At 33.8% G+C, this 24,205-nt stretch overlaps 1 protein-coding gene across 2 annotated transcripts in view; it reads right to left on the reverse strand.

Moving 5' to 3' along the window:
- The window catches only part of LOC111052728 (mushroom body large-type Kenyon cell-specific protein 1), a 61,578-nt gene extending 40,910 nt beyond the window's left edge, over window positions 1-20,668 (reverse strand). Inside the window, exons 1-2 of one of the 2 annotated variants that reach the window (XM_022339482.2) lie at window positions 19,991-20,668; window positions 6,171-6,217 (exon numbers count right to left, since the gene is read on the reverse strand). In XM_022339482.2, the coding sequence (XP_022195174.2) occupies window positions 6,171-6,177 (7 nt within the window). In that variant the 5' untranslated portion in view covers window positions 6,178-6,217; window positions 19,991-20,668. The remainder of the gene's footprint in view (window positions 1-6,170; window positions 6,218-19,990) is intronic. The other variant, XM_022339483.2, reaches the window with a different exon arrangement.
- Window positions 20,669-24,205: the final 3,537 nt, after the last annotated feature.

Below are 24,205 nucleotides of genomic sequence, written 5' to 3' on the forward strand. Positions count from 1 at the left end.
TTCCATTCTATAATTTTTCCAAGCATAGTATAAAATTTTCAACTGTATCTTTTTCAATTATTCAGTATTTCAATATATTAATGTAGCTCGGAGTGACTGGAGTAGTAACCACACTCACCTTCCGCTCCACAACAGACACACATTGTAGATTTTAGGGAGATCGATTCACTAATACGAAGACAACTGACAGAAAGAACTGAAGGCATTATATGAGAATATACGTAGGTGAATTACTACAATGAGAAGATTAACATGCAAAACAATGATTCTCAACAAAAATAGCCTCAAAAATTGACTGATTAGTGAAATACATGGACTTCACGTGGGCTAAACTTTTGACTAGTATTCTTCTAGCCGACTTCTAGATAATGCAAATTGAAAGGTGCCAGCTCCCTGGCCTATAACAATGGCACAGCTGTCATACACGCTCCGTCATCAACGGAACCACAAAAAATAATGAGTTAGTTTACCACACAAAATAAAAACAAAATGGCCGCCCTTGTGAATTTGGGCAGGGAAAGGGTTGTGGAGCATTTAAGTGTGCAGTGCATGGAAGATAGGGGGAACGATGAAAAGGAGAGTTGATGCCATATTTTGGCAAAAATTCGGCTTCCGGTGTTGGTGGTCGAGTAGATTGTAGACCAACGAATTAAACAGAATAGCATGCAACTAGAGCACTAATTGAGCTGCGTGAGTTAGCCTGTTGACTGGATAAACCGAATTATTCCCGGTTATCTTTTATGCAATGGTTTAAGAAGAACCAAATCACTAATATTACTATGGAATCAAAAAGAAGTTATCATCTTGCACTGAATCAGACTTCACGTCTTGTCTAATAAGATAGCTCATTATAGATATATTGTACTAATAGCGATAAGAATCGCTATATACTATTCTCTTTGGTGGATTTGATCAACACTTTTGATTGAATAATGAGAACAATCAATTCATTGATCAATCACAAAATGCGGAGTTATAGTGTTACTACAGCTCCCTCTCCAGGGAGCTGTAAAAAATGTGTTTATCTATTCAAAAATAAACAAAGTTGGCATTGAAGGACCTACCAGCTTGTTTAAGTCGACTTGCAGGCATTAATTTTATCTAAATTAACAAGATTATTTTATTTTGGATTACTAAAATGTATTTATGCTCTCAGTAAAATTAATAATAGAAATGTCAAGAGAAAAATTCAATATCTGAAAGTGCGTAATACGATAAACTTTCCCTATAGCTTTTTAATTATCTATCCACATCCAGTAGTTTTTCATTTTCAAGAATTGTTCGAAGTATTGTTTCAAGTATTGTGCTGTATTGTTTGATACTCTAGTAACTGGTACAAGAATAAGAGACCAGATTAAAAAAGAAAATAATTCTGACTAGTCAGCCAGCTTTAGGCTTCAACACAATAATTCTGTACTTGGTAATAACCATTAGAACATTATAGGATTACAAAAAATATGAATACGTGATTTAGACAAATCCTGTGATGAAAAGGTCTAGGTACAGTTGAAGGACGGACCCAGTAATTAATTCAGTAAAAGAACAAAAATAACATTAATGGAAAATGTTGTCAATGACAGAAGATCAAGGAATCTTGTTTATCCACCTTGTTAGCCATATTAATTGTTTAGATAAGCCTAGTCTCTGAAAAACCAATCTGGAGACCGTTAGAAAAAATAAAAATAAGAATACCCAAATCATCTTCAAATATTTATTCACTGTAGTGAAATCCACGTTATAAAGTCAGTGGGGAAGAGGACTACAAGGTACAGAGTTGCCGATTCTCTGCATTATCCCTGCCTTCTATAGTAGATAGCATTCCCAGTATATCCGATATAATATTAATTGTTCATTCTTGTTAGTTGGGAGAAATTAAGTAGCGCAATTTAAGGTACCTGGATCACAAAATGAGAGGACCCAAGGATGGAATATTGCACCTCATTATGCAAGGCAAAATAACAGGTAGGAGGTCAGGGTGGCGAAGAAGGAGGAAGGAATTAAACAGAATAGCATGCAACTAGAGCACTAATTGAGCTGCGTGAGTTAGCCTGTTGACTGGATAAACCGAATTATTCCGGTTATCTTTTATGCAATGGTTTAAGAAGAACCAAATCACTAATATTACTATGGAATCAAAAAGAAGTTATCATCTTGCACTGAATCAGACTTCACGTCTTGTCTAATAAGATAGCTCATTATAGATATATTGTACTAATAGCGATAAGAATCGCTATATACTATTCTCTTTGGTGGATTTGATCAACACTTTTGATTAAATAATGAGAACAATCAATTCATTGATCAATCACAAAATGCGGAGTTATAGTGTTACTACAGCTCCCTCTCCAGGGAGCTGTAAAAAATGTGTTTATCTATTCAAAAATAAACAAAGTTGGCATTGAAGGACCTACCAGCTTGTTTAAGTCGACTTGCAGGCATTAATTTTATCTAAATTAACAAGATTATTTAATTTTGGATTACTAAAATGTATTTATGCTCTCAGTAAAATTAATAATAGAAATGTCAAGAGAAAAATTCAATATCTGAAAGTGTGTAATACGATAAACTTTCCCTATAGCTTTATAATTCTCTATCCACATCCAGTAGTTTTTCATTTTCAAGAATTGTTCGAAGTATTGTTTCAAGTATTGTGCTGTATTGTTTGATACTCTAGTAACTGGTACAAGAATAAGAGACCAGATTAAAAAAGAAAATAATTCTGACTAGTCAGCCAGCTTTAGGCTTCAACACAATAATTCTGTACTTGGTAATAACCATTAGAACATTATAGGATTACAAAAAATATGAATACGTGATTTAGACAAATCCTGGGATGAAAAGGTCTAGGTACAGTTGAAGGACGGACCCAGTAATTAATTCAGTAAAAGAACAAAAATAACATTAATGGAAAATGTTGTCAATGACAGAAGATCAAGGAATCTTGTTTATCCACCTTGTTAGCCATATTACTTGTTTAGATAAGCCTAGTCTCTGATAAACCAATCTGGAGACCGTTAGAAAAAATAAAAATAAGAATACCCAAATCATCTTCAAATATTTATTTACTGTAGTGAAATCCACGTTATAAAGTCAGTGGGGAAGAGGACTACAAGGTACAGAGTTGCCGATTCTCTGCATTATCCCTGCCTTCTATAGTAGATAGCATTCCCAGTATATCCGATATAATATTAATTGTTCATTCTTGTTAGTTGGGAGAAATTAAGGAGCGCAATTTAAGGTACCTGGGTCACATAATGAGAGGACACAAGTATTGAATATTGCCCCTCATTATGCAAGACAAAATAACAGGTAGGAGGTCAGTGGGGCGAAGAAGGATTATCTTGGTTGCTCAAATTAAGGGATTGGTTCAAGTGCACCTCAAATGAACTTTTCAAGTCGGCTGTAAGCAGGGTGAAAATTGCCATCATGATAGCCAACCTCCCCCATGGAGACGGCACATGAAGAAGAAGATTCTTGTTAATAATAATCAATTACTGTATATCTTACTCGTCAAGAAATTTCAATCATTCTTCAATTATTTTTTGATGATGAGTTTAAAGTTTTTGGCAATCAATTATATTTCAACATGGTCCAAAAACGGAGCAAGGAAGGCTAGAGCTATCTGCTTTGTCTAATGACAGACCAGGATATTAACACCAATGTTAATCAGGTGCTAACTTCATAACGTGGATCTCACTGAACTGTGGTATGAGAATGAAATATTCTTCAATCAACAGCAAGTGCTCCAATAATACTTTTATTTTTATCAAGGTTTTGAAGGTAGTGGAAAGGCCAGTCTTCATTATCTTTCCCTGTTAACCCTTCTCATGGGTTAGTAGGAGGTAAATTACATCCAAAAATACTATTAATGAATATAATATATTATGTAATCGCTCTTGTTAGGCCTATTATTCTATTTGAGTACAAATTTATTCGAATAGCTTGTTTTCATTGGAAGATCGACCTCTGGATAGATTATGAATACATAATGGAAAAATATTATGTACAGTCCACGTCCACCCCACAGCATGCGACCAAGAACGTTTTCAATCCATTGGAGTCAATACGTTCACAATTGTTTTGAAAATCCTACATACATTGTAGACCATAACTCCCCCTCCAAAAACTTTTTCGATTGTAATGTTTTTGATGAATGAATATCTAAACGATTTCGATAAACTAGGACACAAATTTAATAATCTCTTCACACTAAATAGGTTTCAAGAGAGCTAATTATTGTAAACAATTAAGAAGTAACTTTGTTGTAGTTCAGACACTGTGTTACTTGTAAATATTTGAAAAAACACTTACTTTTGTTGGAGTATTGAGGAATGCATTTCACTCCTGAAGAGGAGCCTCATCAGCCTCATGGAGCTGACTCCAACAAAAGTAAGTGTTTTTCAAATATTTACAAGTAACACAGTGTCTGAACTACAACAAAGTTATTATATAACTTAGTGTTTCATCATGGAAAGCAACTTCAATTAAGAAGTTCCTAGTTTTGTGATTGCTATGATAACTATACCCTTCGAAATTGCGTTTATAGGATTATTGTCCATTGAGTAAAACAACTATATGAATACGTTCGTCTACCATCGTAAGTTTCTTCATATTTTATTCGTATTTTCATCCGGTTTCTTTCAGGGTGTGATGTAATTTTCTCTTTCTATGCTGACTTTTCACCAGCTTGTGATATTAATAGGGCCTATAGTTTTTTTTGGGAAAGGCGTGTATTTCATTAGTAACTTCTCTATTTCCTTGTATAATGGATTGATTATTCGCGTTACTCTGTTATGAATAGCATCATGGATGAGTGAATTATGTTTTTAGTCCAGTTAAAAATTCCTTCATCAATTTATTCATTCATTCGAATGTTAGATATGATGCGTTAGATATGATATGAAACATTCGAATGAATGATTTGATTGAATATTAAAGAAAAGGTTACAAAAAACTATGTTGTATGGATGCTAGATCACCTAGATTATGAAATGTTCTATATCAAGATAATCGCAGTACCGTAGGTAATTGGTATCACTTGTTTATTCTCCATAAGCGAATAGTGCTGAAAAATAGCTCAAATTACGTCAACTTCCAAAATAGGAGGACAGCTTCCAATGAATCATAAACTTTTATTCTTACTCGTGAATCATGAATGATAAATTTATGTTAAAGTTGCATGATTGGAGTGAAATAGTGAGAGCGCTTCCACAAGGTCAACTTTGGTAGCATGATTACGATGATCACTTCCAGAGATTATTATTCCCAGAGTCACTTTTTCATGTAGTTCCATTAGGAATTCCAAACTTGTACTCAGAAATTAATAAAGGAAGGAGAGAGGAAAATGTGGAAGACTTGTACGTCAGTTGATTCAATGAATTGTACTGATTTTCCATTAAAATAGGGAACAGCATCATATCATTGTGAGTTAGTTAATCAAGCATTCTATTGAATTCAATTTAACCACCCTGAAGAATGGATTCCTCAACAATTACTGTCTCTGTCAAATCCTATTCCATTTCAATCAATGCATAATTTTGTAATGATGTTTCCAGTTAAATTCCAGAAGTCTTTCCTTGATAGTTTCCTGGTCACGGAAAAGTCTGAAGAAACATTTTAGAGTATTTTATAGAATCTCTGCAAAATTATTCATACAGGAATATTTCAGGAGTTTGAAGATCGAAAAACATTTTCTAACCATACTCTCGCACATCATTTGTGTTGAGTGAATTCAGTACTGCATTGAGATTGTAATATGTAGACCTATTGAATTTTTCCACTGTTTTTCCACATTGGAAACGGAGAATACATCAGCATCATAGCACTACCTCCGTAAACAGATGCCATCCATCAGATTCATACTGTGACAATGTGCAGTATAGAATAATAAATTTATAACTTCCATTCAATTTCATTTATCCATTGACCACCTATGGAGGGGTATGTGGATTTGTCACTTATTGAGTCATTACTATCAAGTAACAAACAAGTAACTGTTACAATATATTCTTCCATTGTATACGAATCCCAATTTGTGATAGAAAAACTGTCAAAATCATCTCGACCAGCCACTAAATGTTCAAAGAGTTATTACCCTTCTATGTGAATTTGGGAAAGAATGATTCATTATTCTGTAAGACATTTTAAATCTCATTAGCTTTAATACTCACTTAACATTTTGTTGGCACAGCAAACAGAATCAATCTAGATCCCTCACCTAGAACAAACAAACAAAAACCACAATCAGAATCCGATCAATAGAACAATATTTTAGATTGATCTCGTTCTCCCTCGAATACTGATTGATTCCACAGTTGTAGTTCAACTGCTTGTGGGCTGCCTGAGAGCACTTTGAACTTGGAGACCTCAAAAACGTATAATTGAAGACCTTCAACATGATTCAATACTATCAAACTCAATCTTTATGAATATGGGGCAATTGAATAAGTTTCAAAATTGTTTGGGAAACACTATGAAGACTTGAGTATCGTAAGACCTGCAAAGAAGCCTCAATTATTTTCACCAATGCAACTGATTCATGAATTTTTGAAAGATAAATTCAGTCTTAACGACTGAGAAACCAGGCCCAATAAATTAGAACAGGAATTAATTTCGCAGTCTTCAGCCCACGTATCATAACAACACGATTTAATGAGCAGTGGATGACCAACAGTACATTCCATCATTTGAAGAGCATTATGAGCGCGCATAGATATTTTGGAGAACTCATTATTATAACGCGATGTTTACGTGTCATTACTGGCCGAATTGTAACATAATATTGGCGTTGAATTTCAAAATATATAGATCATTTATTGAGGAAATTGGAAAATTTGAGGGGCTTGGTCTGAGCAGTAGCTGTGAGGTCTCCAGAATACGGGTTACTTTCAATAATATTGTTCACCATGACCCGCTTGTCATATCACCTACTGTGTGCTTTAGTGCATCGCAATTATGTGACAAGCTACTTATTTCATACTTATTTATGGCTAATTCACTCAGAAACTTGAAGAATAGTATTATTTTTGAGAATATCACACGTAAATATATAAGGTTCAATCTGTGAGTAATATAAATAGTCTATTATGTCAAACTACAGTTCTTTCAACTCATTTGTTATACTCCTGTTTGCTTAGCCTATCTTCTTCCATAGTATAAACGCGTATTGTGGAAATAGTCACTAACCTTATTTGTTAACTTCGAAGAGATATAAATAACATAAATATCACGTAGAAATAAATAAATTACATATTACAAAATTGAATAAATTACGATAATATGAGCTTCAATAATGCTCCTGCTTCCTGAACAAAATTTGTTAATCATACCAGTAATAGTATGATTACTTTATTCATTCATTTATTTGTGGACAGAATCACAAATCATATAAATATGATTAGAAAGGAACAACAGGCTTGGCCCAAATCTATTCCATTCCCAAATTTTGATAAATTAACAAATTTCCAAAAAATAGGTTATGTTTCTACTGTCATATCTAGTTGAATGGTTTCCCTAAATGCCGCGTAACTAACCATGTCTGAAAGTGATGTTTTCTATTTAAACTATTTTTCCATTTTTATATCAACCGCGTTGGGTAGCGGGTAGCTCCACTGTCTCGCTGATAAGCTATCGAAGATGTTTTGATGCATGTACCTACTACTTCACTGGAAGGGTGACCACTTGAAGAGCCGACTCCTCTAAATATAATTTATGGGTTTAAAAATCGCTACCTGGTGGTTTGGAACATTCCTGAAGAAGCTTCATTCATCCCTCATCATAATCAGTCTTCGAAATCTACAAAATGTCATTTTGAACATATCAAGCTATTATTTTCTGACTCTAGAACTGATTGTCTGTTACACTGTATAACATTTTTAATGAATTATTGTTAATTTTGTAATCATTTTGTTATATCTAATCTGTGAATACTAATCGATTTCGAGTCATCCTCGTTAGCATCAAGATTTTCTTTCGTTAATAATACTTGGATGAATTGAAAAAACAAATGTAGAGTACAGTGCTCTTAATAAGAGAGGCAATTGAAAGCTGTTCAAGAGTAATATGGAACGTGCTTAATTGAGATGAATAATTTTCAAGTTGACATAGGACAGTTCAGAAGTATTTCTTCACGACATGTGTTATCATATCGAATCGACATTCTTGAGAGGCAAGCTTAGTACAGTAGTATGAATGAGTATGAGCAATAAATTGTAAAGTAATCAAAATTAAAAATTAATAAAAAGACCGGCGAATGATAAGCTACTGCGTACTTGAAAGATTTCTATTCAGGTCAATAGAGATAAATCTCATCAGTCACAAACAACAAAAAATATTTAACATAAATTATGCACCCACATTGTTTTCTGTATGGCTATTTCAAATAATCCATCAGATTTTAAAATATTTCCCGTGAATGAGTTTATTAGAACATTTTTGAATTGACTTGTGGATCAGTATAAGAAATCAGTGATACTCCAAATTGTCGGTTCTTACTTTTCTGATAAATTAAAATTTTCCTATAATTTAATTTTCCAGCAAAGGTATCCGACTCTTCTGTATGAATTTTGTGAGTTGGTATGTATATTATGGACTAGTACAATGCTGTTTCAGACAACCATATCCAACATATTGAAGAATCATGTTGTGAGAGTATTTTGGGGGACAGTCGTAAAGTGTTTGCGGCGTAAAAGTTTGTAATGTAGGTTGACGTCGCCCATTCCCCATCACTACAGTACGCGCTGCCAAATCATATGAACTGCACTGTACAACGGTACTGGACAAAGAGAACGTAGACAAAGCAAACACTTGTTTTCGTGTAGTAGTAGAAACAAAGAGCAATTGAGATGGCATGTCGAACACTTTTAATGATGCATATAGAGTAGTAAAATTATTGGATTAAGATTGATGCACTGTCTAAATATTCTTGGCATTGACAGCAAATTTTATGTGGTTATTGAGGAAATAGAGGCGTTAGAAAAACAAACAAAATGCATTCTACGCGTCTCCTATCTATCCCTTCCCTAGGCGGCGTTAAAATGCATTTAAAGTAATAATAGTGCTCAAGGCCCCTATGGCCTTCACAGTGTTGCATTTCCCCGCTAGTCTAGAGTGCAGTGAAGGCTAATAGACAAAGTGCAGTCTCGACTCTCGGTGCAACAGTGCAATTGCAATTGCACTCTCTCAGTCGGAGTCCAGTGCTAGACAATAAATACTCCTCCTCCGTCTTCTCCATCATCACAACTCATTATCACGTCTCTCTCCAACAAGCTCACTCTCTCAGTCGCTCTTTCTCAACTCTCAATTCACTCTCATTGCTTCTCCGTCTTGTCTCTCTGCTATCTTCTTCTTCTCCTTGGTCGATCAAATGCAACCCATAATATAATCCCACACTCAATCCGCCTGCTCGCCACTCGCCACAGCTGTTTAGCTTGAAACCATGTCATTTGACATTTATGTCACAGCATGCACTTGATCCATAACCAGTACAACTAACTATGACCTTTATTATAGAAATCTGAGAAAATTCAGATTCTATGCTTAATAAAATTGGAGATATTCTATCAACTTGATTGTATTGATAGTGAAAATGTTTTCACCCTGTTATAATAGACTAGTGAGCCCACCGGGCTGAAGAACTAGCTCAAAATAGAGCTGATATTCTGTAACCTGATGAAAACAGTGGAAAGTAATAATCCAAGTTGCATTGATTGCATGCAATTGGAAATCCAACTGTCAGTTGATAAAGTAATACTTTTTTATCTTTATGCGCTTTCAATGTTATACTGTGGTTATATCCTCAAATTGGACGAATGAATATGTTGAACAACGAGCTCAATCTATGAAATGGTTCAAAGAATATCAGTTAAAAATTCCAAGTTGACTGATGACAGCATTTTAAAGTTATCGTCGAACATACTTGCACACAAAGATTCGAGCCTCAAGTCGAAAGTAAGAACTCGCAACGCTCATTCAATTTCCAATTGGACATTTTCTTATAGATTACGACTAAGCCTGTGAATATTTTGAGAGCTAAATGCTCCTATAGTATTATTAGGATTGATGATTGTATAAATTATCAATACTAGTTGAATCAATCTTCTTGATGATAATTTCAATAATAAATTATCTTGGTATTTGAAGTACCATTTAACGATGAGTTTTGATCAATTCGCATGATTAATTATTCGAACATGGAATCAAAAAATGTTTCATCTTGAAGATTCACAAGGAATTTTAATAAAAACTATTCAATAATCCAATTGTCCAGAATTTGATGAAGAAAAGCTGGTGAACATCGTGGAAGAAATTGTCCCTAGGAGAGAGTGTTCCATCATAGGAACACGTTGTCCCTAGCACAAGAATGGAGAATAAAACAATAAAAGCATATCAAAATTCTCCATTACGGAAATTGATTGATGATTGTTTAAAGTGATGGATTTTTTAATGCAATTTAATATTGAGTATTATCATAGATTCTTTATTCTTAGCCTGGAAATTATAGTTGAAATATGACTTGAAAAACTTTTCAAAAATATAAATTTCAGGATAAGTATTACAGATGTAACCTTGTAGCGTATAGTACTGAATGTGGATAATTATTGTTATGAGTATGCAGAACCAGTATTCTATGGACTCCACTTCAAACAGGTTTCAAAACAGCTCTGACTGACCTATTGCCTATATACTGCAAGAAGGAAATGAATGAGATGTGCATCCAGGTTTCAGCTCTGGATTTTGACAATATATAGTTGATAATTGAGTATTTAATTCAATTTCAAATGCACTCCAATCAATATGGTCACGTGGCAACCATGCTCTACGAGTATAAACTAGTGAGTCCTCTGGGCTGAACTCGTCTGTTTCCAGATATTCATGATTTATTTGTAACTCAGTTGAACTCTTCAAAGATCTATTTCAAAAATTAGCACATTCAAACTTATCGTAGTCTTTTCAATATATGAATATAGTATTGTTTTTGTATAGCCTATCATCATCCATTGTTGCAAAGAATTGAATTTCATCATAGAATCGCAGTTCATAGTTCTATCATAATGAGGAAGTTATTCTAGCATGAGGAAGAATTCTACTATAATTTCAATGAAAATGTCCTATAATATTTTCTTGTCCAAACTTGACTTTTCGAGGAGGTGGAGAATCGTTTTCGAGTGTTGAGTTGATTTTCAATTATGAATATTCAACTGCAAACTATTTATCAAATCACTTTTCTAATAATAAAACAAGTAAACTATGATAGGGCATGTTGTTGCAATGGAACATGATGACGCAGGACTAACTATAGCCAGCTTCATAGTGAAACTAACAAGTACTTAAATTACATAGATATGAAATAAAACATGCATAAGACACTTGACATGCAATAAAATAAGTGAACAAGTCTCTTCCATATGTGTACTAGATAATTACATTGGAACAGGATATTTAGGTAACTTGATTTGTCTAGGTCTACTCCTTATTTCGAATATTGACGATAGAAAACAGAAAATGACGCTTTATCCTGAGTCCGGAAATAATTATTATCATGATGATGAAATTTGAAGATTTCAAGGTAGTTATATGAAGAAGGGTTTTCGATTTAGTTTTCCAGGATTCCATGAAAAATTCCTCACAGAGTAGCCTACTGATTCTTAAAACAATTTGGACGATTTCCACAAGGTTTTCCCACACAGGATTTCAAGGTCGAATACCAGAATATTAGTCACTTCAAACACATCATTGCGTTTCTAGCGATAATTGGCTGAAGCAATACATTTATTTGGAGTCTTGCTCTGTGATGAATCATAATAGCAAATCCGCAATGAAATTTAGTCATGAACAACATAAAACCTGAATCTTTCAAGTATTTATCCTTCATAAAGGTTTCTTAAATCGGGAGTTTATCATTGTCTCTAATACTCTGAGAACATTTCTTGATTTATACTTCGGTTTATCAATTTAACTTTTTGATTCAATCTCATGAAAACTACAGTTTTAACTGAGAAACAGTTTTAAAAATATCATGTTTATGATGAGAACATGATGAATATGCATTAAAAACAATTTTGAATCGGGCTGTTGTTGAAAGTCTGTTGTTCATTTATCCTATACTATTAAACGAGCAATTTCTGTTCATAGTTTATATGTTTATATTTACATCTGTATGTGACCGGATCTCGAAAACGGCTCTAACGATTCTCACGAAATTTGGAACAAAGTAGGTTTATGATATGAAAATTCGATTGCTCTAGGTCTCAACCCTGAGATAACTCGCTGAAGAACATTAAAAGGATGAATACGTCCTTAGAAAAACAGCTGGAAATTTTGTCGTCTGTCGATACCGTAATGGAAGAGAGTGAACGAGTGCATGTGTGGGATCATCCAGCTGATCTCACGAGAAGAAAAATTCAGCAAGAAAAACTTATTTTCATTTATTTCTCTTTTTTTAGAAAACATGTTTACTTCAGAAAGTCCAAAATAGTAACTAGATGCTGTTAGTGTAGAATAGTACATAGTATATTAACAAATATTGTAGCAAACGTAGTATATCATTCTTAATCGAATTCATAGTATATCTATTTGTTATTGATGATGTGTTTGTTTTTTGAAGTGTGAATAAATATTGTTATTTTGAGTGATAGTAGCTTAACCTAGAGTTTGATTTGGACTGTAGAATAAATTTGAAATGGACAGTTTTGGGCATAAGCCTTTTGTGCCTCCTCATATAACTGTAAAAATAATTGTATGACTGAGAATAAATATAAACTATAAATTCAATCTCTCCTTACGAATTTTCTATGCTTTTACACTCCAGAGCAAAGCTCGGTCCCCCGATATTTTTAGTTATTCGGAATTTCCGGCTGACGGTCTTAGACCAATCCCTATAGTGTATGCAATATTTTAAGTAATACTTCTTGTGAAATATTGTTTTTTCAATAGAGCACTTTTATATCTATATCTATCTATCTATATCTTGAAAGTCTGTTGAAAAAGAGTGTAACACGTTTTTGTTAGTCTTGATAAGTTTGCAGTCCATCGCTCGGGAATCTAAAAGGAATTTTTATAACTCTCGAATAGTCTGGGCGATATCTTGAGAGTTCCTCCAAAATAATGACTGGCTTGATAGGAAACAGAATCCCAAACACAAAAACTACGTGCAAAATATAACCGTCTCATCACGTCGTTCTTCTTTGAAGTTGAGCAAAACGTGAATAACTCAAACAGGAACAACTGGGGTAGGTCCGAAAATTCTCACCCTTCACTCATTAAAACCTATTACGAATGAGTTTGGCAACTATTTAGCCAGTCCAGTATTGGAAAACGTTTTCAACAATGGACCTTGACCATCCCTAAAAAAACAGGACTTACCTCTTCCCCAATAGGTTCTGTCTGTAAGGAGGGGGATATTAACAGTAATCCTACAAAAGAATAATTCTATTCAATTTGCAGAGTGATTGAGAGGAGAGCATAAACATTTTTGGAAAGCAGATAAGAATTCTACAGCACGTCCATTGCCCACAATCTAACAGTTTGAATTGTTATCCAAATCTCTAAAGGCTATAAAGGTTCGGTAAGATAAGTATAGTAGTATAAATATAATCAGATAAGTATAAAAATGCTTCTTATGTATACTGAGTACCGCGTTGCAATATAACTTATTTTGTTGGGGAAGTTTTCTCCTTTAATAGCTTATGGATAGGAACAGTACAATTACAATTTCAAATTCGAGTAGAAAACTTTGAATTGACTGTAAATCACAAGGTTGCTAATTACACCATGCGAAAATGACGAATTAGATCTTTGGAGAATGGGATATTCTATATTGTCGAACAAGAAATGATTCCTCAATTAAACATACTAAAATTCAATTTGCGTGAATTTGATGATGAATTACGCTATTCAGACTTCGGAGAGACTCATACACCTACATCTTAACCATAATTGCATCTCGCAGTAATCTTATTTGACTGATACTATTCTGATTCCTATTCAAAACTACCATAAATATTTCCAGATTTAAAGAACTCTTTTGAAATACTGCAATTGAATTGCAATAGGATGTTCCTAGAGTGCTTAATGTCTCTATTTCAATCGATCAGAAAGGAGCATTGGCACCGGAAATCTTCACTTAAAATTCACTAACAGTAATTTTTCGGAAAAGGAATTGCTCGTCCGTTTCAGTCCACGTCTTTGGAGTCAACAAGTTTAATGTTCCATGAAATATTGGAATACTGGAGACAATAAATATGAAACAAGTCTATTGAAGGATCTAGTTTCAAAATTGATATGATTCGGAATCCAACTGAAATGGCGCGCTTATTCTTTACCATTATCCACCATCACTCACAAGAGTGGACCAGTGAGTACACTATAGAATGTATATAGAATGTTACATTCTATACTCACTGGAGTGGACTGAACGTGTAGCCCAGGTGGAACTGTAACAGTTATGTTACAGTTGAATATTTTTATAATTCACGATATATGGAGACATTTCCATAACATGGTACAACTTATGCTTGCTTTCAAAGTTAGCATAGAAAAGCAAAGTTAGTAAAGTTAGCATTGCTTTAGCATCTAAAGCAATTTCACCAGTTGTCTTTCTTCATGTCTATGGGTAATCACTTTTCACATCCTTTATTTATTGTTACTTGCATTCAGACTGGATTGAATAATTCACAGGAGTTCGGAACTTTGTCGATTTTTGGCGAGCTTGCTTGTCCTCGCGTCATAATTTATAATCACAGCGAAAAATGTCAATTTTACCCAACTAAAGCCAGACTGAAGTCAATTTTTCCTGAAAGGCTTACATCTACCAATGTTCGGTACACAAAATAGTTCTTGGAACAGCCAGCAGTTTTGGAGTAAGCAATGTGTGGTAAGATTTTGAAGGAATGATTATAGGAACAGCTACAAATCAGATATATTGATGATAAATCACGCCAGGGACCGATGTTTTCAAAATCAAAGATCCAGGAAATTAAGTTCACACATTTTTTCTCTAAATATTTAGTAGAATAACAGCTTTCTCCCATCCAGTCTTACGACTATGGATAAATACACGATTCTTCCCACAAAGAAGCGGCTAAGCTGAACAGCTTCAAAATTTTCAATTATTAACAATGCAAACTGGAGTATTGGTTTTTTTAAGTAACATTACAAACTTGAAGTAATGTGGGAGGAATTGGACATAAATGAACAAATACTTCATATTGATCATTGGTTGAAGAATAATAAGGATATTAATTGAGTAGGAATAGTTACGATGTAACCCTATCCCTAATTGATATGAAGACAAAAACGGTTGACAGAAAATTTGAAACGATTTGTTTTAAATTCAAACAATTTACTGTTTTTTTTTTTTTTTTTTTTGGAAACATACTAACAGGAACGCAAATTTTATTCTTATAAAGTAGAATCACAGTCTACCAGTAAAGGCCATACTATGAAAGTATGTATTGAATCAGATACCAACAGATTAAAATCAAGTTAATTAGGGTTAAACATATTTATTAGGGTGGTGCGATCCTCTAATCATGCTAATGATTATCCAGTGAAAAAAGTTCAAAAATGCACATTCTTACTAGAACAGCTACCAAGTTTATGTGGAGATTAAAATGTGTTGATAGAATTCAAATTTCTATATTATTATGTGTATGGCATAGCAGTTCCATATATTTATTATGAGAGGTTAAGATAGGAAAAATACAATGGATGCCGTAGTTACAGTAAATATCAAGTGAATAATCACAAAGTTGTAATTGTGGAGTGATGTATAATGTGGAATATCTAGCTCGAACAGGCTTTCAAAATGTTATGAGAAATGATTTTCCGGATAATTTTAATTGTTTCTCGCCTTGGGAAGGAATAAAATTGAACCGTTTCTCACGTCTTAGTCAAATCCTTTTTTTATGATCCATTATACGTACGTTGATTTTGCGAATTAGATCAATTATTTTGACTATCGAAAATCCCAGTCATCATTATAAAGTTGTGAAAACGTGATAAAACAACGAATTTGAAAGCATTACAAACTTAATATTGCGTCATCGCAAAAGTGGCACGCTCCACATTTCAAGCGAAAATCATAAAGTATGCATCCTAATTTTCAAATGACTGCATATCAATTAATTCTAATCCATTGCACAGCTCTTTTTAGCTTGATAGGCTGGCAAGCTGAGCATTACAATGAATATACTGCGCGAAGTTCATGATTTCCCTGTCCGAAAAATGAATAGAAATTGAAAACTGGCTGTATCGATAATCTATACCTAATCATAATTTATTTGAAATATGAAAAAATTGATTAAGTTACAAGAAAATTGCTGTTATATTCATAGTCCTAAAACTGAGCTCTCTCATACCTAGCAACTTCAGTACAATGTACATTGTATTTGTTACATATTTAGTACTGTACTTATTGCTACTAAGTACATATTGATTACCGAAAATAGCAATGTTCAGAAATATTCAATTGATTGAAGTATTGCATTAAAATATTGAAAGATAAGTTTTACATGGCTACTAGAAGAGCTTTGAAGATATTGCTATATTTTTCTAGAATACAACTAAGTGTAACATGGAATGAATATTAAACTTACTTTTTAAGTAGCAGATTCCATATTCCCTCATGTTGTGTCAACTTATGGAATCATTGGAAACCTCTCAATTTCATGACAATGCTATGCACAAAATGTTAGCCTAACCGACAACTACAAGGTGTTAGGCTTATTAAAATACGATTTCACCTTTATTACTCAATCAATTATAGAGTTGACGTTGATACACTTGAACTATTACAAGTTCAAACACAGCCTACTAAAAAAATTATCGCTAATGGAATCATGAAAACGCTCTTCAGCTGACAAAATTGAGAGAGTTCCTTTATTCGTATTATCATAAATCATATTCACAATAACATGAGAGCTTTCCAATAATCATTTGATTGTAGATTTGACATTAATTTGATGATTATATTTACTTGAATTTTTGTTGACTACAAACTATAATAAATAAAAATTTTCTCCCAAGTTATGAGTCTATCTACCGATTCTATCACTGTTGATGCTTTTCGCACTTCAGTTACCGTATTTGATCTAAGCGATTGATAATTTTTTTCTGAATCTCAATGCTTCCAACACCTGAATCAATTCTTTAGCAAAATTTAATGTTTTAAAATGAGATAAGCACAGAAATAGTACAGTCCTCCAATTAAATCCGAATTGACTGCAAGTTAAAAGAAAATTCATTGGATGAAGTTCAAGGAGATGTTCAAAATTCTCTGAGTAAAATGTTGCATTTCCATTTTAGTGATGCGATTGATTGGTTACTACTCGGATTGATTTCATCCCTTGGTTTACGATACTTGATTTTTGTTACTTGAGTTTAGACGGTTGTGTAACCGATCGTACTAAGAAGTTGAAGTATTGAAATATTGAAGTTTTATGGGATTTTCAGTCATAGTTACACAGCAAAGCCCAATGCATAGATTACAAAAAGTAGGCCTATATCTTCATGCTCTCAACTTGGTTAGGCCTACATACAACACTGAAAGTCATCTTAAAATAAGCACTGTATCCAGCACCATAATAAATCATTATTTATTTCAATCAGTTTCAAGGACTTTCTTGTTTTGCTAGTCGATCGTAGTATTTGAAATAATCAAGTGTACAACGTAAATTCATAGTACACATAAATTGACCATCAAATCCCCTATAAAGATTTTAATAACTGTGCGCTTCTTATCCGTAAAGGTAATAAGTTCCATAAAATCTGTAATTGCACTCAAGTTTTTATGTGGAGATCACTAGTTTGTATCATAAATTTGAAAGAAAAATTCTCTCTTCTCAAGAACCGTTACCGGAAAATCATAAATTTCAAATTGTTGCTTCTCAATCAGGAGCCAACGAAGAATTTGTACCTTCCTTCAAATAATGATAGATAGAAAAAAGGGAATTCGACATCTGGATTGCCCATTCATATCGTAATCACATTTTTCGATATAATGTGGATGGATGATTTACTCCAATGTAGGTAGATGCATGAAAAAATAGGCTGCTACTCTAGGAATTTGATATTGAAAAATGTCTCTCATAATCGAAGTAGTCAATTTGAATTTGCCAGCTCCTCTGGTGAAGAGTTTTGTTTCCAAGGTAGTTTACAATTCTTCATTCCTAAAATTATAATCCATGTTACAGTGGATTGATGGGTGCTCCAAATTCTCAATTATGTTCTAGCTCAGTGGTGTGGAGAGTCTCGCCACGAGTGAATTGGTGGCGTTTATCTGAATGTGTAGTACTTCTTTATTGAACTAAAATTATAGAACTATTCTAGATCTTGATAATTGAAGCCGCGAAAAACTGTTCACTTGTGGAAGATTAGAATAAGAAATAAATCACTAGGCTAGTTTATTCCACATTTTGCGCCTGTAACTTACCTTTGTCAGTAAGTTTGTAGTGAAGTGGATATAATCCAGTCGATAATCAGGGTATCTTGATAGCTGATTCTCACTTTGAAAATTATAGAGAATTCCAACAATTTTTTAGATATTGAATTACTTATCGGTTGATACAATGGTGAATGCATGTGCAATTATTTTGATATGACATGTGTAGAATGAACACGATGAAAACGTGCATGTTGGAAATTCTGTATATGAAATAGTATTGTATGATTAATTTCCTGATAGCACTCCTATCATCATTATGACCGTGAAATGGAACAAAATTCCTAATAGATAAATTAAAACGATATAGATTCCTCACAGAATGGATAGTAATGCCATGATTGAATCTTCCTTGTGTTTCCTATAGTTTTTCCAATATGTACTCATATATTATTATCATCATTATCTTTTATATAACATTCACATCCCTCTCAAAGTTCGAAATAGTAATTGAAGTTCAACATTGAATTTTCTGTTATCCTTCTCAAACTATACAAATAGCTTGAAATGAACAAATGTGTAAACATTTTCGCATTCTACCATAGCTGATTTGTTTGAGATATTGCAGCCTACGATTGATTATATATCATGGAGATCCAAGAAACCTGAAAATTATAGTGAACACTTCAGCACAAAGCCCAAAGTCAATAATCTCTACTATTTGTAAAAGAGTGAATGAAAATGTTACTGTTATCTAGAGAAATGGGCCTGCAATTACAAATACTCTTAACTGACTATCGGAAATAAGTAAGATGGCTTAGGGCTCGACCTCTTCATTACAAATCTTCATCCAGTTAATATCTTTGTTTTCATAATCTAAAGATATCCTACCTCGGCACTATCTCGCTCGACAGCTCATACTGTACCCATGTAATTTTTATAAGTCATCCATACTCTATTGTTTTTCAATTGGAAGAATATCACTATTCTAATTATCTTATTCTTTCTCAAGCTGGATAGCAACATTGAGTTTCCATAAAAAGCTAATCAAAATACAGCACAACAATCCGATAATCGAATAAAACTTGGTAATAATGAGATCTTCGATTCTTAAAAATAAGCATTATTTATAAGGGAAGTATTGTAATCTTTTTTATTTCCTGTTATGAATAAAACTAATTACTATACCACTTTGATGAATAAGCTGATGTGAATGTGAATTTCATAAATTGGTTGTATTGAAACAAGATTTCCCTCATGATTTTCTCTGAGAGAACCAAAATTATAGAGAGAAGAGTGTTTCTTCATGCTGGAGCTTCTTGAAAGAATACTAAATTACTTAATCAAAAACTTAAGCGGTAAAGGTAAAGATAAAAAAGTTTATGCCTCAAAACTCTTATTTTAGTAAGCTATTATGCCAGTTGAGATTTTCAAATATCACTCAACTTTAAAGGCATTATTCTTTTGTAGAAATTGTAAAAATATCAACATAAATATTATAAAATCGTTCGTTTTGAGTGAATGCTTCCTAAAAAAAATTATAAGCTTTCAAAATAGTTAAGAAAATAACCAATTTTTCAAGGGAGATGAATTTTATTGAACAGTATTTACCGTATTTATGCAACTCGACAGCTGGCGAAACTTCTGGAAATTTCCTGCGAGACGAGTCCGTTGACGTGCCAGAAGAAATCTTGAGCGAAGTAAGTCCAAATTTTTCAATAACAATTTTTCAGCCACTATTACAAATCCAGTAACACTTTCACAATCTACGGTGAAACAAGCGACACCACTCCTCGAAAATGTGCCACAAAATAACCTACAATTATTCTCAATCTCAACTTCGCGAACTGATAGTCTATTTTTGTCAGATGATTTCCGGAACACAGCGGTTAACATTTTTCATAGCAGCCAAGTATTGTTGAGTGCTGTAGGCCTATGGTGGTGATTAATTCGAGTGATATAGAGTTTTCGCGTACACTTTGAAACGCATTCATTTGAAAAGAAACTTGAATATGCTTTTCTTGTCCAAGTTCAGTTGATAGCGATCGGATAAACAGCACTGGTTCACGATAATATTATTAATTGCACTGAAATTTTTGGAGGTGTGAAAAACTTTTCTGGCAATTTATTGTCCTGCAGTTTTGACGCGCGCAAGTGCGGAGAGAGAACCGCTCCAAGAGAGACCGTACCGTAACGTCTGTTGTCAGCGGACTACGTTGTTATAAACTTGCAGAAAATGTGCAACGTGCAGTCGGCCAACTGCAGTCGCTCCTTCGTGCAGATCCGAGAATGCACTTGGCTGCACTTCGGCATTCTTCGGTCGTTGGCTACCCCCTCCACTCGCTGCTTTAATAAGCGCCGACGCTGTCTGGCTTTTGCCTCCCACCAGGCCCCCCTTACCCCTTTCGAACACCTCTCCCCCCTGGGGGTCCTTCCCCTCAGCAGCGTCGCGACGCTGTCACTCATTCACACTGCACACTCGTTCATCCAACTCCGGCCAGAATGCATACGGTCGCTGACGCACTAACTTATCACCATGCTTGTCCCACGTGGTGGAGTGTATTATTGAAAAATTACCATAGAAGCTAGCATTCGCTTCTTGCATTCTTTCTCTATGGTTTGGGGCCGTCAAGATGACTTTCATTGTAATTTTTCAGCTGAGAATTCGAATAAGTTGGAATTCAAATGATGAAACAGCAAACGCTTGCTGATTTGATATTGTTTATTGGTGGATTCAGTAATCAACCCTCTAACTTATTGCTATCGAATTTTCACAGCCAAACTAGTGACAAAAACAAGCTGATGACAAAAGCCAAGCTCAAAATAATTCAAGTCTATTATTGTCAAAAAAGTCTATGATTGAATTTAGATTAATTTATTTGTGTAATAATTGTTATTGAGGGAATAATGCATCATTCTTTATTCTGAGGAGAGATAAATTAGTATATAAATGTGAGAAGTAACAACTGCCATAAAGAGAGAGAAACTTGACTATTCATCCAACGGACATAAGAACATTACAATATTATTGAGCCATCCAGAAAAATGTTAAGCAGCTCTACCCTCTATTCTTTATTAGAATATTCAAATACTTCACTCAGGTTATTTTCAATAACAATCAACTGTACTACAGTGAGTGGAGCAATGATTACATTGGCAATGATGGCATATTTCTCATGATTCTCAGATCCTGAATGAGGCTATTTCCATCGATTGATGAATTGAAACTTCGAACCCGATTGCTTGGTTCCCGGCACAACATATTTCTATGTCAGGTATTCACTTAGCTTACTTTTTCATTTTTTGGTAATAATTGGAAATCACACAACATCTTTAAAAATGTTAATTCTCATTGATAATTGAAAATCTAAGACAACTAACTGGTTGGTAGAGATGAATATTCAGATTTAGTGTCAAACAAGATCTCCAGCAAACCAAAAAGTGGCAGGAAGTAATTATTGTCTTGTAAATTCTATTAAGGATGAGGCCAACTTGATGTCAACAGAATGCAGAGGGCAATGAAAAGAAGAACAGAGTAAAGGAGCGGAATGTAGAAAACAATAATATAAGAGGGTGATAAAAAGAGATGAGCAAGTGCGTAGAGAGTTAGGGATCGAATGATAATGAATAAGAAGAGTAGGGGAATGAGCTTGGAGGTTAGAGAGAGAGATTGATAAGAGAGAAATGAAGAGGGAGAGAGAGAAAGTGAACTAGAGATTGATAATGAAGGAAATGATAAGATGGATGGAGTGAGAAAGAGTGTGAGGGTGAAGTGAATTAATATTCCAAGCCAAGCCCTCAATGTATTCAGTAGCCCTATTATTTGCGCTAACCACTTCAACTTCTCTCTTTTTACTCACTCAACTCGAAAATGCTTTCTGCTTTTCATGCATAATTTACACTGCTCAGTCAAAATTCTAAATTACCTCTCACCTCCAATCAGTGAGTTGTCTGGGTTACGTTCCAGTGTAAGATGGGTTGCAGAAAAATATGCATGATTTCTACCGAAACACGTAATTTGATAGCCATCAAAGTTTCAAATATCAGAATCCAACTCCGGTACTGTTATCATCGGGTTGTGTGTCTCTTCCAAAAATACAAAAGCTACGGAGATTATAGGTCCATGTGCATAAGAGAAATGTTAAAGATTAAAAAGTTGATCAACATAATTGACTTCATTTTATTTATATTTATAATATCGGGGCACCAAGCTTTGCTCGTTATTTATTTATTGATAAACAGAACATGATTCTTTAAAATGATTGGGGAAGTACCGGTACTAACAGGCACAGCCCAGAACGGTTTCTCCCCGAATTTTGATCTATACACTATAAATGGTCCAAAAATTAGGTTAGGTATGTTCCATACACTTGAATTCAGGTCCAGTTTTTAGTCAAAACATTTAAAAACAGAAATGTTTTAATTTAGATTGTCTACAAACCAAATTGAATAACAAAATAGCACTCACTAATCACTTAAAACTGTAAAATAATAATTAACTTTGAAAATTTTGATATAGCCTACTTCCATTTTGAATGATATCATGTCAACAAATCAGATATTTTGATCAAGTTGATTAAAATTTCTAGATAATCGTGAGATCAGCTTGATGATCCAACATACATGCACTCGTTCACTCTCTTCCATATACGGTATCGACAGACGACAAAATTTCCAGCTGTTTTTCCAAGGACGTATTTATCCTTTTAATTTCCTCCAGCGAGTTATCCAAGGGTTGACCTAGAGCAATCGAATCTTCATATCATAAACCTACTTTGTTCCAAATTTCGTGAAAATCGTTAGAGCCGTTTTCGAGATCCGTTGACATATATGGGTTATACCCATTATATGGGTATAATGGGTATTATACCCCGTTGATTATATGGGTTTTACCATAGAGAAACGATAGCATAGATATCCCATGGTATAGGGCGTTTATGTCGCAAGTTTTACTGTTATCCCAAGCCGATAGTTCACATTGTTCGTTTCTATGCAGCTGTGTGATGCTGGTAGTCTCTCAAATTGTGCCGGTCTTACACTATCACCCCAACAAAACAGTAAAAATTGACAATAATCGACAGTAATCGGTTTGAGATAACAGTGAAAGTTGCGACATAAATTCTCTATACCATGGGATATCTACTAACGCTATTGTTTCTCTATGGTTTTAACCATATAACCAGATAACCTGATAACCATACAAATAAATATTATTCAGAAATTGCTCGCTTAATATAAAAGGATATCAATACATTCACAGATACAATATCATTCTTAACTCAATATGAATGATTGGAAAAGGAACAACAGGCTGAAAACTCAAAACTGTTGCTTTCCCAAATTTGAGTTTCAAAATAGTCAAAAACTAGTTTATCATTTCATAACTTCTGACTAATGTTGAGTACAAAATATATGGAAACCAAATATTTGAAATCTAGATGGGTTGCAAAGCAAAACAAATTAAAATATTTTACAAAATCATCACTGTAAATGGAAAATACTGTACTAATTGAAAAAATTGAAAATTGAAAAATAAATTCAGACTTACAAATTCAATCACATGTGTTCAATATTATTCATGAGACAATATTATTTGTGATAAGAGTATTGATATAGAAGGTATCATGAGTATTTAGGTTGAGCATTTATATTTAATGATAATTGGATAGAAGGATAACTATCAATGTTTCCCAGGTGCCTAGAACACATATGAATGATTTTGTTATCAGTCGAGTATGATAGCTAAAAATATTATCATGATACAATAATATAAAAACTATACTCAACTCTGGAAAAATTCGCTGAAGTTTTTTGAGAAAGGATTAT

This window comes from Nilaparvata lugens, chromosome 1 (genome assembly GCF_014356525.2).
Source record: "Nilaparvata lugens isolate BPH chromosome 1, ASM1435652v1, whole genome shotgun sequence".
Classification (NCBI taxonomy): domain Eukaryota; kingdom Metazoa; phylum Arthropoda; class Insecta; order Hemiptera; family Delphacidae; genus Nilaparvata; species Nilaparvata lugens.